Source organism: Anabrus simplex, chromosome 1 (assembly GCF_040414725.1).
Source record: "Anabrus simplex isolate iqAnaSimp1 chromosome 1, ASM4041472v1, whole genome shotgun sequence".
NCBI classification, from domain to species: Eukaryota; Metazoa; Arthropoda; class Insecta; order Orthoptera; family Tettigoniidae; genus Anabrus; species Anabrus simplex.
This window is the reverse complement of record NC_090265.1, coordinates 404,058,654-404,076,415: the sequence shown is the minus strand read 5'-3', so window position 1 is coordinate 404,076,415 and position 17,762 is coordinate 404,058,654. Positions and strand designations below refer to the sequence as shown.

At 37.4% G+C, this 17,762-nt stretch overlaps 1 protein-coding gene across 1 annotated transcript in view; it reads right to left on the bottom strand.

Moving 5' to 3' along the window:
* Nucleotides 1–15,046, bottom strand: part of LOC136856856 (SID1 transmembrane family member 1) — a 162,472-nt gene extending 147,426 nt beyond the window's left edge. The window contains exons 1-3 of the mRNA XM_067135054.2: nt 14,630–15,046; nt 8,834–8,964; nt 6,532–6,705 (exon numbers count right to left, since the gene is read on the bottom strand). Of these exons, the coding sequence (XP_066991155.2) occupies nt 6,532–6,705; nt 8,834–8,964; nt 14,630–14,827 (503 nt within the window). The 5' untranslated portion in view covers nt 14,828–15,046. The remainder of the gene's footprint in view (nt 1–6,531; nt 6,706–8,833; nt 8,965–14,629) is intronic.
* Between the last annotated feature and the right edge of the window lie 2,716 nt (nt 15,047–17,762).

Here is a 17,762-nt window from a genome sequence, read left to right as displayed (position 1 = left end):
TAATGTATGCAGGAAAGTTCACTCATCACTTCATCCCCTTAAGATTCACCAGACCGTATTACCTCTCAACTTAAAAATAAAACTGGTTCAAACATTGATACTTCCAATTTTTAACTATTGTGATGTTGTGTTGCTGGATGCTACCAGTGAACAAAATAGGAAATTGCAGAGAGCTTTAAACTCCTGCATTAGATTTATCTTTTCATTGAATTTTGCCTCGCATGTATCCCCTTTTTACGCACGACTTTCTTGGTTAAAAGTAGAGCAGCAGAGGAATCACCATGTATCAACCCTTATCTATCGACTCTTGACTGAAAATATACCTGAATATCTCTCCAGTAATTTCCGTTTTCTATCCTCCTTTTATGACCGTGACACGCGATCTGGGTCAACAATTGCAATACCTCCACATCATACATCTGCCTTCAGTAATTCTTTCCTTGTGTCGGGTGCTAGAATATGGAATGCTTTACCCCCTGAAATTAGAAATTGTTCCTCATTAATTACCTTCAAAAGACAGTCTAAAGATTTCCTCTTGAATACGTAGGCTATATCATGTAGTTATGTGTGAATGTCTGGAGTAAATAGTTTACATAAATTACTGTTATATTTTATGAATTCCACCTAGAGTAGTTAATACTGAATTTATTTATTATTTTTCTAATTTTAGACTTAGGATGTAATCTTTTAGTTTTATACTATATTAAGTTATATTACTATTATATTATATACAATGTGTTAAGTTAGAATATTATGTTTGGATTCAGTATTAAGCCGCATAGTGTGGTTAAGTGTAAGAGAGGGCCAAGAGCCCTAACTTCACCACAAATAAAGACATCAATAAATAAATAAATATATAAATAAATAAATAAATAAATAAATACAGTTAAACCTGATTTATACGTAACTCTGTTCTACGTAATTCGTATTTGTACATAATTTCCTTTAGGTCCCGGCAAAATATAATTTAAAAGCGTGTTAATTAAATCTTATTTATACGTAATCCGTTTATACGTAATTCGCTGTTATACGTATTAAGTGCCAGTGAAATATAACTGAGTTTTGCGTAATTGTAATGAGAATGTGCGTTTTTAAAAAGAAACTACTGTATTTACGAAGTCTCCTCTTTGTCGGCGTAGGCTGAAATAGAACGATCGGGTTTTGGTGCTGAAACAGAGAGTTTCGCCGAGTGACATTGTTGACCCTTACTTACTGGCGGCTTAACAAAGACGAGCCCCCTTCGCTCCTCCTCTACCTTCGTCGTTTTTAACACGCCGCCAAAGATTAAGGTACATTGTAAGCAAAATGGGTGGTTTCGGTGCATAAACAAAAGAAAATACAGTAAATTTGTTTGAATATGAGAATTTCTTTCGTGGGAACAACGGAGAATAAAATGTCCACGATGCCGGTATCTGGTGTTTACTGTTGAACAGTAGTTTTGTCATTCAGTTGCTTTTGATTAGCCATGGAGAACAGAAAAGGGAAAAGTTATACGAGAAGTGGACGCTAATCCACACAAAAAAAAAAAACTGAATTCGCTTCAGACTTAGGTATTGCTTATACCACGCTATGTACAGTCATCAGTAAAAGAAACGCTATTTTGGATGAGTTCTTTAAACTGGGTTCAAATCAGCAAACGCAGCCGTCAGCAAGAGGATGGTACGTAGATTTGAAGAAAGCACTTTTCACATGGTTCCAGCAAAAGCGGGCTGCAGCTCTACCTATTAGTGCAGACATGCTGAAGGCAAAGGCGATACATTTAGCTAAAATGATGAGTATCACTGCTGCTTTCAAGGCTTCATCGGGATGGTTGCAAGGATTTAAATATCGTCATGGAATTACAGGGAGAACAATTTGCGGTGACTCAAAATCTGCAGACGTCACGGTGCAACACTGGAAAGAGGAGGTTCTGCCGGGTATCGTAAGCGATTATCAGCCTCCAAACATCTACAACTGTGATGAGACCGGCCTATTCTACAATCTCCTTCCTAATAAGACATTAGCTGAAAAAGGTGACTCATGCCACGGAGGGAAGAAAAGTAAAATTCGTGTAACAGTACTTCTCGCCACCAATGCAGGTGGATATTACAAACTTCCTATACTTGTGATAAGAAAATCGAAGAATCCGAGGTGTTTTAAGGATGCGAAAACAAAACCTAAGGAAGTTGAATCCAATGGAACAGTGGTTGAATAAACTGGACATTAAAATGAAAAAGAAACAGAAGAAGATCCTTCATCTTATGGATCGATGTGCAGTACATCCAACTCAAATCGTTCTGGAGAATGTCCGAATGGAATTTTTCCCACCTAACTGTACCAATGTTCTACAACCGCTTGATTTGGGCATCATTGCAAATTTCAAAGTGCATTATACAAAAATGCTGGTTCAACATTTAATAACACTGAGTGATGCAGGAAATGAACCTCTCTCCATTAATTTGCTACAAGCCATGAACTTTTTTTTCGGCTGCCTGGAAGCAGGTGTCATCCTCCACAATCAGCAAGTGTCCCTGCAAAACTGGTGTCTTACGAAAAGAGGCTGCCTCTAATTATGATTATGGGGACGAAGTTTTGTCTGGTAATGAGCTAACGCTACCGGTGGGTGTATTTTGTGCATTTCGATGACAATCTGGCTGTATGTGGAGAACTACCGGATGAAGAGATTATTGCTGATGTATGCCAACAACGCGGCGGTGATGGACCAACTACAAGCGATAGTGACATTGGAGATGGAGATAACGACTTGAATCTTGACACCTGAACTGAGTGAAGTGTTAAGTGCAATCGAAGTGTGTAGGCGTTAGATCAGTGCGAGAAGTTGTAGTGAAAATGCTTTCAATGCATTACCAAGTTTGCTAAACGAGATTTATATTCTTAATGCAAGAAAAGTGAAACAAGCCAAACTATCTTATTTCTTTAAGGCCGGGCCAAGTTCAAAATAATATTTTATGTCTTAATGTATTTATTATTTGCAAGGATTTACACCATTGGTTTTTCAGTAAATATGTGATGTATTGCGTAAGTCTGATTTCTAAGTAATTCTGAGTTACAAGTAGTTTATTCTCTTCCCCTTGATATACGTATAAGTCAGGTTCAACTGTAAATAAAATCTGGTTTCAACACCACAACTGCTTTGTGAAAATTTGACAAGGAACGTGTGTCAAATGCCCAAAAAGCTGCCAGTCTGGCATCTAAAGAAAATAGAGTGGAAAAAAGAAAGAGAATCAAGACCCAGGAGGCACTAGAAGCAGATGATGATGATTATTCTCCAGGAATGTACTGATGTAAGTTGTGAAATGAAAGAGTTTTCTTTAAATGCATTTTTCTCAGTATAATATTTTTATCATCAAATGTTCCTTTTTCTCAGAACTTGTTAAAGATAACACACTGAAACGTAATTCACATACTGCATACATGCTACTTTATGTACTGAAGTAGAATTGAGAATGTAAGTTAAGTAGTTTGGAAAATATGATTTTTTTCTTATTAAATTTAAGGCCTATTTTTAATCAAAAAATACCATGGACAAATATAAAAACTTTTAAAAAACATCCATTACAATTAGAGCAACTATTCTACTTCCACAGCTAAATAATACTGTCACAATTAAGTTAAAAAATTAAAATTAAGAAAGTGTACTATACTTTCTGAGAAAAAGGAACATGAATTTGAGACTTATTTCTGTGAATTTTTAAATCCGACTAATATTTGTAACTTAATAGGTAAGAAGAAAATTGAACTAGATCATTGATACATTGTGTGCTTATTTGTCAGTTTATAATAAATAACAGGTTAAATTTTTAACCTAATAGGTTCATAAATTCCAGAGAAATTTAATATTGAACAAAGGTATACATTTATGAGGGTTGCACACTTCCCAGGCCCCTTAAAACATTATGAGCGGGCTTGGTAAAAATTCTGTGAAGCAGGATGCTACCCTATATATAAACAATCCCAGTGAGAATCTCTCCTCTAATGGGTTAGGGACCACCAGTGAATTGTATAGCCCTAGCCGCCTGAGCACCAGAAGGGTCACGACTCAAAATAATGTCCGAGATGCCCAGTCTGTTCCATAGCAACTTGTATCCCAACTCTCAGGATCACTTACTAAGGTAGTTAGCCATTGTCTATGATGCAGAAACCCATACCACAAAAATTCCTAACTCTTAACCATTATGAAAATCTCATGTGTCCAGTAACAGGTATATTAAATAAATATTTTTAAGTTGGCAATACATGCAAGTTTTGAAGATGTTATGGACCATAATTATCAATAAATCTATTGAGAGAAACTTTGAAATCTAAAGGCAAATTGCTTTTTGCTAATCCTGTAAAGTTAGTTAAATAGAAGATATGAGGTTTTCATTTATACAAAATTCACAAATTTATAAAACTAAAAACATATCTAAACCCTTCGTAATTACAAGTAGGTTATAGGAAATAAATAAATAAATAAATACAAGCAATGTCGATTACACTTTCATATTATGCCCATATGGGGTAGAAAACTACTACAGAGCCGAGTGTCTGAACTGCATCCACACAAAAATCTGGTTTACAATGGAGAGAGAAGTGGAGGGAGCACTTCCATTCTTGGATGTGCTTGTGAAGAGGGAAGGCCCACACATTTACAGTAAGCCTATACATACCGACTGCTATCTCAGTAAGAACACCAACCATCACCCTAAACAGAAAAAGACGATGTGTTTTTTTTTTTTTTTGCTAGTTGCTTTACGTCGCACCGACACAGATAGGTTTTATGGCGACAATGGGACAGGAAAGGGCTAGGAGTGGGAAGGAAGCGGCCGTGGCCTTAATTAAGGTACAGCCCCAGCATTTGCCTGGTGTGAAAATGGGAAACCACGGAAAACCATTTTCAGGGCTGCCGACAGTGGGATTCGAACCTACTATCTCCCGAATACTGGATACTGGCCGTACTTAAGCGACTGCAGCTATCGACTCGGTAAGACGATGTTTGAGGTTTAGTAAGTCAAGAGACTGAGTCAGCCAAAGATATACCAGAGCGAAATGGAACATCTCTTTTTGGCTTTACAAGCTAATGGATACAGCACAACTGAGATTAAGAGGGCTATTGAGTCTCCTCCACGATCTGAGGAGAAAAAAAGAGGCACACATAAGCCACACCGTCCATACATCCCAAACAGATAGAATTGGCAAGGTTTTAAAGTGTCCCAACATCAAGACTGCCTTTACCATAACAAAGAAAATATCCCAACAGTTAAACTCAGTTAAGGACCTTCATGATCCTCTCTCCAGAGCAGGTGTGTATCATATTCCCTGTTCGTGTGCAAAAGTTTACATTGGGACCACCAAATCCAGCATTAACACCAAGCTGAAAGAACATAAGCATCATTATTGTCTTACCCAACCAGAAAAATCTGCAGTGGTGAAGCATGCTCCTTCTTTCCTTAATAATGAAGTGAAATTTGAGGAAATCACACTTCTGACTGCCACCCATCACTACTAAGAAGCTGTGAAGATAATGAAGCATAACTGTTTCAACAGGAAAGAAGAGGGCCTACAGATTAGCAGAGTTTGGAGACCGTTACTCACTGCCAGAGGACAGAGGGCCTTAGTACCAACAATACAAGGGAGAGGAAAGGTTGCACCACCACCTAGATTCCAGATGCTATAAAAGTAAATGTGCTCACCAGCCTGTGTCATTTCATCCTGAGAAGCGCTACTGTAGTGTAGCTGAAATATCAACATTTTTAAAATGTCTACACGATGTAATATCCTGGAAAGCCATCAAAGCTTGTCGAATGATATTAGCCATGAAAGCCTGCACCAGTTTAGTGTATATAATATACAAAATGTGTCTAAAAAGTACAGTGAATGGACCAATATCGCAATGACGTGTGGTTACACTGCGTGCATGTGAACAGGGGGACATCTTGAGAGACGCCATGTAGTGCTGAACACACGGAGCTGAAGCATGTTAATCTACTATAGAGCATGTGAAGACCTGTGTCATAGCGCATTAGAGCAAAGCACAAACATGAAGGTTTCTTACAAACTGGGAAAAACAGCGCCTGAGATGCATGCGATGTTGGTGCAGAGTACGAAACAGAAGCCGTAAGCAGAAAATGTGATTACGATGGGTTCGAAGTTTTCAGGATGGACAGGAAACTCTTGATGGTTTACTACATACATTCTGCTTATGGATTTTATTCCGTACACTTGCACCAACATCACATGTCTCCATCACAGTTTTCACCAATTTGTAACAGAACTTGATGTTTACACATGGCTCCATTGCACTATGACAAGTCTTCACACACCCTATGTTCAACTGCAGCAGAATAACCTGGTTCAACTCCATGTGTTCAATGTATGAGGTGAGTCTCGAGATGTCTCTCTATTCACATGTGCATGAACGCAGTGTTACCTCATGTAGCCACTGCGATATTTGTTTATTCACCATACTTTTTAGACACACTTTGTATGTGAACTACTAAAGTAGTGGTTTATTTCTCGACTAACAGGAAAACAAAATATTGCTCAACTTACGATACAATGAAATCTTCAACTAATACCACTGTGAGCTGGACAGTCAGGTTGTGTGGACTTGCTGTGGAAATGCTCACAATTACATCCTGACTTGTTACTCTTAACTCCTTGCTCTGTGTCAAGTAATAGTTGTTATCAGGGCACAGTGTACGTGATGTGCGTTCATACTGGTACCTAGAAATTATATATTTTTAGCATTATTACAAAATAATATATATACCATAACACAATGATAAATCAGTAGAATAAATTACCTCCTATTATAAATGGATAATACTTTGGCATTTATGCAAACAAACTATATCAAGTCTTTTTCGTTTCTCTAAAAATGATGAGGCTCAGAATGACATCTCATTTTTAATCCTACAGTAATCATATTGAAAATTAAATTAAGTTCTGTAAGGTAGACAGACATAAAGCCTTGAAACTGAATTGCCAAATGAGTTATAATTATCATTAATTTATTTGGCCATTAAACAATACAAAATAAATAAGCAGCTTCAGAGTACATTGGAACATTACATTATTTATGAATACACACCTGATAAACCTGTGAGAAAAAATGAAGTTATGTATAGAAAGTCAGGAACATATAATACGATGAAACGACACAACAGTGTGGGAAAAGGAAGCAACAGAAAGAAAAGCTCAACAACAACCATGAAAACATAAAAGGACCTGGCCTAGGACAATTTCCACATCTTCATTCCCTGCCATTTTCACATAGATGGGTTCCCTCCTCGACAATCCCATTTCTTCTATGTCTTCTATTTGATTATTGTTTGGTTGAAGGAGCTATACCAAATGAATGGAGACTTGCTATAGTAGCCCCTGTGTATAAAGGGAGGGGTGATAGACATAAAGCTGAAAATTACTGGCCAGTAAGTTTGACATGCATTGCATGTAAGCTTAGGAAAGACATTCTTTCTGATTACATTAGACATGTTTGCAAAATTAATAACTGATTTGAAGAAGGCAATTCGGTTTTAGGAAAGGTTATTCCACTGAAGCTCAACTTGTAGGATACCAGCAAGACATAGCAGATATTTTGCATTCTGGAGGTCAAATGAACTGTATCGCGATTAACCTGTCTAAAGCATTTGATAGGGTGGATCATGAGAGACTACTGGCAAAAATGAGTGCAACTGGACTAGACAAAAGAGTGACTGAATGGTTTGCTATATTTCTAGAAAATAGATCTCAGAGAATTAGAGTAGGTGAAGCTTTATCTGACCCTGTAATAATTAAGAGGGGAATTCCTCAAGGCAGTATTATCGGACCTTTATGTTTTCTTATATATATAAACGATATGAGTAAAGGAGTGGAATCGGAGGTAAGGCTTTTTGCGGATGATGTTATTCTCTATAGTGATAAATAAGTTACAAGATTGTGAGCAACTGCAACGTGACCTTGAAAATGTTGTGAGATGGACAGCAGGCAATGGTATGTTGATAAACGGGGTTAAAAGTCAGGTTGTGAGTTTCACAAATAGGAAAAGTCCTCTCAGTTTTAATTACTGCATTGATGGGGTGAAAGTTCCTTTTGGGGATCATTGTAAGTATCTGGGTGTTAATATAAGGACAGATCTTCATTGGGGTAATCACATAAATGAGATTGTAAATAAAGGATACAGATCTCAGCACATGGTTATGAGGGTGTTTAGGGGTTGTAGCAAGGATGTAAAGGAGAGGGCTTAAAAGTCTCTGGTAAGACCCCAACTACAGTATGGTTCCAGTGCATGGGACCCTCACCAGGATTACTTGATTCAAGAACTGGAAAAAATCCAAAGAAAAGCAGCTCGATTTGTTCTGGGTGATTTCCAACAAAAGAGTAGCATTACAAAAATGTTGCAAAGTTTGGGCTGGGAAGAACTGGGAGAAAGGAGACGAGCTGCTCGACTGAGTGGTATGTTCCAAGCTGTCAGCGGAGAAATGGTGTGGAATGACATTTGCAGAGGAATTAGTTTGAGTGGCGTCTTTAAAATAGGAAAGATCACAATATAAAGTCGGAATACAAGACGACAAATTGGGGCAAATATTCCTTTATAGGAAGGGGAGTTAGGGATTGGAATAATTTACCAAGGGAGATGTTCAATAAATTTCCAATGTCATTGAAATCATTTACGAAAAGGCTACGAAAACAACAGATAGGGAATCTGCGACCTGGGCGACTGTCCTAAATGCAGATCAGTATTGACTGATTGATCATCAACAATACTTCCAGTCAGTGCTCTTGTCAATTTCAAGCATTTTATTCATACGTATAATAGTGAATATCAGTGAGAAGAAAATGTTTTACTCACATTACTCCTTTACTCTCCACAACCAAGGGTAACTGCCATGATAAGACACCTTTCTGCTGCCTCACCACCACAAGCACTGGAAAACTCCTGTTTGAATCTACGCATTCCACCTGAACACGGGCTGGTCGTCCCTAGAAAAACAGTCACATAATTTAAACTAAATTAAGGAGGGAAAAAATGTTTAAGTTAAATGTTCAACTGAGCAGGAAGTGTCCAACATTTCAGAGTTAACAACTAAAAAACGAGTTATTAAATAGTTTTAGTATAATAATGAAACTCCCTACGAGAAAACTTGCACTCAAGACCAATTCTCCTAAGCTACGATCTGTGCGACGTTCCAGTAACTACGAGTGTAAGCTTGATAGTGGTTTTTTTTTTTTTTTTTGCTAGGGGCTTTACATCGCACAGACACAGATAGGTCTTATGGCGACGATGGGATAGGAAAGGCCTAGGAGTTAGAAGGAAGCAGCCGTGGCCTTAATTAAGGTACAGCCCCAGCATTTGCCTGGTGAGCTTGATAGTGTATCAGCAGTTATTGAATTAAATAATGTTCTCTTATAGAAATGTTGTGCTGATAAATTTTGTACTGCATGTTCAACTATGAACAGAATGTTTCACAACTTATTTGAGGTGGACATCTTAGCTGAATCATCATCATCATTTGGGTATCCTTCCAGCAGGCCTTGTAGGACTTTTGTGGACAATATGCCTCCATCGGTTCCTGCCATTAATTTTAGAAGAGATATCTTAATATAGGTTTACAAGACCAGTGTTTTTATTAAACTACTAAAACAATGCATGATGGTGGTTGCATATGCAAATTATTGCATATGCAGAAAGGCACATCTTGCCCCACCTCGAGTTTGAATAATGCACACTTCTGGTATCCAGGTAGGTATTTCTGTACTTAGCCTACCCGTTTGTGTATTTAACGTGGCATACAATGCCAGAATGCGCATCCTTTATAATTATGTTATACTGCGTCAAGGTAGACCTCAGTAGAAAGAAAGAAATGAATGTCCTAGTCGCCTGTTGACACATATTTACGTAATGGAGAAGACCCTTGGCTATTCGCATACTTGGCACAAACAACATTAAGCTTCATCTACCTGCAGGCCTATGACACTCTGCTCACCACACAATACAGGGACAACGCTCTAGAGATCTCTCGAAATTTCTCGTGAGAAACAGTGTCTACGCTAGTCTCGAGAAATCTGGAAACCCCGTCTCAGACCGCCCATCACTAGAATTAACCGATGAAGGACACTTTGGGCCACAGGCCAGCTCACTAACCAGCTAACACGGGGCCAGACATCCTAAATATAATATAATGCCCTATAACTTACTTATAAATAAACTGAACTTTTCTGGAAAAAACAAAACTATTACACTACATTCATAGACAGTGCAAACATCCTGCATACCAGTAACACATTTAGATTGGTTGGAATGCATTTTACAGTAAACATTCTATGCATTTATCACTGAACACACAGCCAACAAATAATGAAGTGACAAGTTTTGCTCTTCTTCCAGGATATTAAGCCATGTTGACATCATAAATATGTTGACGTTTCAGCAAGCCCTTGTCAAGATGAAATGAAAGTGAGGAGGATGGCACAAGTAAGTGGAAGCAATGTCAGACTCGGATAGGACCCCCAATGACGAGGATTTGCACGCGCAATGCCTTGACTCATACTGAAATGAGACCGAGAGCTTTTAATTTTGGGATCAAATCACAATCAAAAGGCAAAAAATCTGGCGAGTATGCTAGGTGCTCTACTATCTGCTATCTTGAGCATAATACATGTTTCCTGAAAGCAGTTTCTTGCATGGGCCATAGAATTATCATGTAGGATGATAATTCTACAATTGGCTTTATAAATAAAAGTATTTATAAAATCCTCCTTATCAATACAAATCAACTCATCTTTTAGATGGAACAAAGTCTATACATGTTTCAGCCTATTCTCAAGGCCATCTTCAGTAGCAGAACGATTATTACATAACACAAACAAATTAAGAATCTTGATGAAGTGAAATGACAGTGATGATGATTAAGGAATTAAAAACATATTGAGGTACAATGTCCTCTTGTCTGATGGGTCGTTCTTGATTGTGAAATAAAACTTACTGACTGTTAAAATGAAAACACTGTGTACTGAGACTGTCAATACCATGGATTAAAATGTGTGTGACATCTGTAATGAGAAAAGGAATTATGAGTGGATGAAAAACAAGTTAAAAAATAATGTAAGAAAAGAAAACTCATTTAACTTACTTGTAAATAAAAGTTGTCGTCTCGAATGGAAATGTTCTTGTCAGTCTCAAATCACATTGACAACTAAGCTTGTGTGTGGCTTACCGTGTATCTGTGCCGATGCGGTTGGGTGGGGGAATGAAGACGCAGGGGCGAAGGTGGGGGGACAAGGTGAGTCACGGGAGGAGGGTGTTGAAGGAAGGGCGGGTCTTGTTCTAGAATACCGGAAGTGAAACTCATTTTCATTAATAAATTGTTCACAGATAAGCGGGTTTCCAATAATATATTTTTCTTTTAATTGATTTCATTCAAGTTGTGTACGGAATTGTTATATTGGTAGATATCTTGATTTATCAGTAAAGAGTCGAAACCGGTACTGTAGATATTTGTATAAATAAATTTGTATTGATAAGGTGGAACCTTTCTCATCTATAATTTATATTGGTAGATATCTATATAAATATTCTCTAGTATATTAAGTAAGGGACCTTTCTGTTCATAGTGTAAGATCTTTAAATCTTGGTCAATTGTTGTATATTTGTGATTTTTCTCTCTACAATGTTTGCTCATGGCTGAGTAGCGGTTGTACTTTAGGGCATTGAGGTGTTCAGAGTATCTTATATTGAAGGTACGGCCTGTTTGTCCAACATACGTTGAAAGACATGACTGGCATTTTAATTTGTATATTCCAGAATTTGAGATTTTTTTGTTGCTATTGACAGTATGAGAATTAAAAAATGTTTTTGCATTGGTGTGAACAGTCTTGAAAGCTACTTTTAACTTGTGTTTTTTAAAGGTGTTTGAAATAGGATATATGTTATTATTATTAAAGGTAAATGTGGTGAATTTCTCTTTAGGGGAAGATTTAATCCATGGTACTGATGGTCTCACTACACTGCTTAGCACAGTGTTTTCATTTTAATAGTCAGCAAGTTTTATTTGACAATCAAGACCGACCCATCAGACGAGAGGACTTTGTAACTCGATATGTTTTTAATTCATTAATCATGATCACTGTCATTTCACTTCATCAAGATTTTTAATCTGTTTGTGTTATGTAATAATTGTTCTGCTACTGAAGATGGCCTTGAGAATAGGCTGAAACATGTAGCCTATAGACTGTTCCATCTAACAGATGAGTTGATGTGTATTGATAAGGAGGATTATATGAATACTTTTATTTGTAAAGTGACAACCGTCAATACGGAATGAGATTTATAACTTGCAATTGGCTTTATGTCGCACCGACACAGATAGGTTTTATGACGACTATGGGATAGGAAAAGGCTAAGAGTGGGAAGGAAGTGGTCATGGCCTTAATTGAGGTACAGCCCCAGTATTTGCCTGGTATGAAAATGGGAAACAACAGAAAAACCATCTTCAGGGCTACTGATAGTGGGGTTCGAACCCACTATCTCCCGAATGCAAGCTCACAGCTGCACCCCCCTAACCACACGACCAACTCACTTGGTATGTAGGATGATAACACAGAGAACACCTGCATCCATGACTGCTGCAGATTATTCTTCATTCTGTTAGCTCATGTGACACAAAAATGACACCTGGATGCTGTATGCCAAAATCGCTTCACAGAGGATGGATTATAACAGATCTTGCACCTTTGCAGCCATCCATAATTGGTGTCATTCAGCAGAATGGCTTTCAATAGGTCATGGCCCAAGTTTCATCAATGACAATGAACCTCTTCAAGATATCATCTCCTTTATATTGAATCATTACAAATTCATAAGACACTTTCCATAACATATTTAACTTTGTACTTCAATCGTTGTGTGAGCCTACCGCTTTGCAGCATTTTTTTTTTTTTTTTTTTTTTGCTATGTGCTTTACGTCACACCGACATAGATAGGTCTTACGGCGACGATAGGACAGGAAAGGCCTAGGAATGGGAAGGAAGTGGCCGTGACCTTAATTAAGGTACAACCCCAGCATTTGCCTGGTGTGAAAATGGGAAACCATGTGCAGCAGTTTTGCACAAGTGCAGATTCTTGTGTAAAATCAAATGTGCAGGTGAGATATCATTACATGTTTGTGTTTGTAACTGCACCAGGTGACCACAATGGGAGGAATATTGGTACAATCATTCACAAGGTGTACCGGACGAGGTTTGTCAGAAGAGATAAAATGATAAAGAATACAGGCGATACACAGGGCAAGAACTCAGAACAAACACAAAAGATGAAAAGGAACCCAACAGTTTTCCCTTTTTCTGTGTTTATTTGACATTCCTCTAATGCCACACTTTCCACGTTAAGCACTGACGATCTGCCAACATGAGCCCCTACTGAGTGTTGAAGTTTGCCTTCCTGATGAAGCTAGGAAGCAGAAATTAGCTTGTCAGAGGCTGAGAGCGGTGATGGTGGTGATTATTGTTTTAAGAGGAAGTACAACTAGGCAACCATCCTCATCAGAGGCTGAGAAGAAGTGGATGTGAAAAAATTGGAACTAATGAGGGGAGAACTTATCTATTTGAAGATAGCACTGTATGAAGATGTGGAGACTGTTGTTGTTTCCTTTTCTACTTACTCCCTCTTCTGATGACTTGTGACTGTATTTATCCAGTTATGTGTTTCTATCTTTCTATATCTGACTAAATTTTGTCACTTGTTTGTTTCTTTCCACTACTGTAGATTATTCTCCATTCTGTTAGCCCATGTGAGCGACACAAAAATGACTCTGGATATTGTATGCTAATATCAATTCATAAAGGATGGATTTTAACAGACCTCGTGCCTTTGCAGCAGTCCTTAATGGCGTCGTTCAGAAAAATGGCTTTCAATAGGCCCTGGTCCAAGTAGGTCTATATCAAAGACAGGCAGGTAGAAACTCACACATTTGTATACATCACCAGCCCCGAGCTAAAGGGTAACATGTGTCCCTCTTAGACAAAGGCCCAGATTTGATTCCAGGCTCCTGGACTAAGGGGTGAGATGCGGTTCACTCAGTCTCATGAAGTCAACTGAGACAATGCCCCATATGAGAGACAGTGGATCTAGTTAAGAAAGCCAAGCAAAATCATCATGCTAACCACATGACACTTCAATATCTGCAGCCATAAGGTTGAGCAAGTCAAAGTTTATAATGGGTTGTGTGCAATACAGGGCATCACGATATATCAGAACGAGAACGATACAAGCTGAAACAAGACATTTAGACAAAAGGAAACAAGTCCATTTTAATGAACTGAGGATTTAAAACTGCAATAAAATAAGACTTATAAGCTTATGGGGGTAGACCTACAGAATGATTCAGGACTTGTGGAATAATAAAGGAAGTGAAAAATGAACAGTATTACCAAAATAGTAAAACACAAGGCCTACGATGCTTATAAATTCATTCTACAATTCACAACCAAACAGAATTTAACAACTGACACATTATACATAATGCAAGGTGAAAATGACCAGTACAGGGAACACACTACCTGAAAATAGTGAAGCAGTATTAAAAAATACTGCTAAAAAGTTCATTAAGAGTTCAATGTGCACTATTAGTCAAAAATTCGTGGTACCAACCTTATCACCTCCAGGGTATTCAAATATATACTCCACAGTATCATTCACATCAAAATAATTTACTTCATTAAAAATGCCTGGTTCTACAATAGGATGGAGAATACCTTCCTCTTCACGTCTTCTTATCCACGAATCTTGTGAACTGACAGATATTAGCGCGACATACACAAAGAAAGAGAACAGATGATTCTGTAACATCTTATCTTAAGGTTAGGAATATGCGAATTACTAATAGTTGAATCAACTCTAATTTCTCGGATGACAATTCTTTACACACGAGAAACTGCACCAGAGGAAACAATAACCTGAAGACTGGTACCAGTAAATGTGTTTTACTACCATTACTTCCTTGTCTGGGCCGGGACCGCAAAGCTCATATGACTACAACCACAATAACAACAAACAGTATGCGACCAATGCTACTACCACAAACCGCCCAGCTGATGAGCTGCTAACTGCAAACACAGCTGATCAACAGTAGCGAGTAGATCGAGACACATGAGCAGGATGTCAAATTCACAATTACATTAATGTTCCGGCTTTAAGTTAACATTTGCAAGATTACAGTATTAATTACTTCCTGCATAAGGCTTCTCTTTCTCCTCAAATTATTTTATTCATTGGTGAGCGTAGTTAATTTTACCGTATAAAAAAAACCAACATATTCACGCCGCGAAATTTAAATCTTTGATACCTTCGGACACAGGGACACAGCAAACCACTGAAGTTACTAACCTAAACGAAAACTTCTGTGACGGGATTTCAAGGAAATGCGCTATGCCTGTAATGTCGCACTGAGTATATTGCGTTTAAAATGTAGAAATTCAAATAACCTACTTTGCTTATCGTGGCTATTTAAGGCAACACTCCGGAGATAAAAAATATATTTTTAACTAATGCATGGAGTTTCACGAAACTTTGTGGGAATGTCACCTATAAACATAAAAGTAGAGATATCACGAAAATTTCATTAATATACAATTACTGGTTTTTCCAAAACAAATGTTTTTGAATGTTTTTTTGAAATTCTCAATTACATTTTTTCATGAAATTTAATTAAGATGTTAATGTAAATTTGTAATTAGGTAGATAATACGCCTCCTAAAAGCACTGCGTATCAATTTTTCTGTACATAATTTATATAAGGAGATATATCGTACTAAAGTTTGTGTAATTTTTAAGTTCTAAACTTTAGGACTTAAAAATCTGTACTACTTGAAAAAATTCTGCAATCAAATATTCCATATGCAGGTTTCTTAATATAGCTGTGATACATATACCATACAAATTTTGTTACAATTGGCTGAATATTATGGGAGAAAAATGGGATTTAAGTGAAAAAATTACAATTGTTGGGAAAATTAAATCAAAGTTCAAGTGACGTTTTCTTCCTGATTCATTACCTAAAAGTCACCAGAACCATATGTTTTTCCTTCCCTTCGTTTCTTAGCAGCTTCTGTAAAAATACTGGTAACTCTGGAAGCTTGTCTCTTCTTCTTCTCCTTCTCCAAAGAACAGAAAATGATTCACCTGCATTTTGTTTTTCACAATGCTACTTTTCCTGAGTCGAAGTTACAGGGAATGTAGTTTCTGTCATGTCATGATTGTTGGGTATAGGTGCAGGACTTACATGGCTTGAAGTTGATGCGACACTTTCCTGACGATTCCATTAACATTTCATGATGTTTTGTTCCTGATTTATTCAATGGAAACTCCTGTCCTGTAATAGCTGATCCCCATCTCTTTCCTATCAAAAGTTCAGCAATTCGTCGCTTAGCTAAGGCTGATTTATATTTACGCATATTGTTTATTCCCTTGAATACAAGCTATCAATTATTACAGCACACTGTCTTTCAATAATCACAGTATCTTGATACTCAACTACAAGATGTTACTTGTGTGTGTACTTCACAAAAGTAAACAGACTGGCTACCACCACAGAACCCACAAAAAAGAGTAAACACACAAGAGAAACTTATAGTTGTCGGCACTATTGTAGTACCATCAGGAATACCAATACAAGCATAAAATGTTGCTCAATGACAGTCGAGTACTGAAATATTAGTCCTTAACAGGCTTTATAAATTCATTCAGATGTATGGTAGATCTTACAGCTTGAGTCTGCATAAATATATCGGGAGAAGGGGGGCTATTGGCCTATCCCATGGATGCATAATTGGAAAGAACGGGCATATTTGATTGAATGGAAACATGACAATGACATCGTTACTTCACAAAGCAGTTCAGCAGATGCCACGCCCATTTCTGCTGTGTGCAGACTGGCAAACAAAGCTTTATTAAAGTGATAAATTGTTTGAATTCAATTAAATAACTTTGTGACAAGAAAGAAGAAACTCAATCCTTTCAATTTCAGTAAAAAAAAAAAAATTGCCAAAATGACCAAAAGATCGATTTTTATCTCCAAAGTGTCGCCTTAAGAAACTTTGTGAACGTCTTGTCGCGATTGACCAAGCTGACTGCGGCTGCTGCCACATCAACGTTTTCAAATGCAGAGCAACCTTTTAGAAAATGCCGGAATTTTTGTAAAAGTTGAACTATTTCTTTAGGCTCATATTTAAAATTAAAATGTATTTGGTATAGATGACAAATCTGTAGAAATGTAAGACTGATGAAGACCAAGGTCCCAATGTTTATGACAGAAAAAAATCAATCATGTATGACCTGAAATACTCTGGAAATCAATCATCAATGATCTGCATTTAAGGCTCTTGTCCAAGTGGCAGGTACTCTATCAGTTGTTTACCCAGCTCTTTCTTTAAAATTTTCAAAGAAATTGGAAATTTATCAAATATTTTCCTTGATAATTATTCCAATCCCTTACTCCTCCCCCTATAAATTAATATTTGCCCCAATTTGTTCTCTTGAATTCCAACTTTATCTTAATATAATGATCTTTCCTGCTTTTAAAAGCTCTGCTCAAACTTATTTGTCTACTAACGTCATTCCACACCATCTCACCACTGACAGCTCGAAAAATACAACTTAATAATATCAATATGGTCCATTATTGGACATTATAAATTTCCCAGCTAACTCATTCCTGGTTGCCAGCGTTTCGCCCTAGTGTGCTAAGTTGGGTTCATCAGTTGGTAAATAGCACATCCACCAAGAT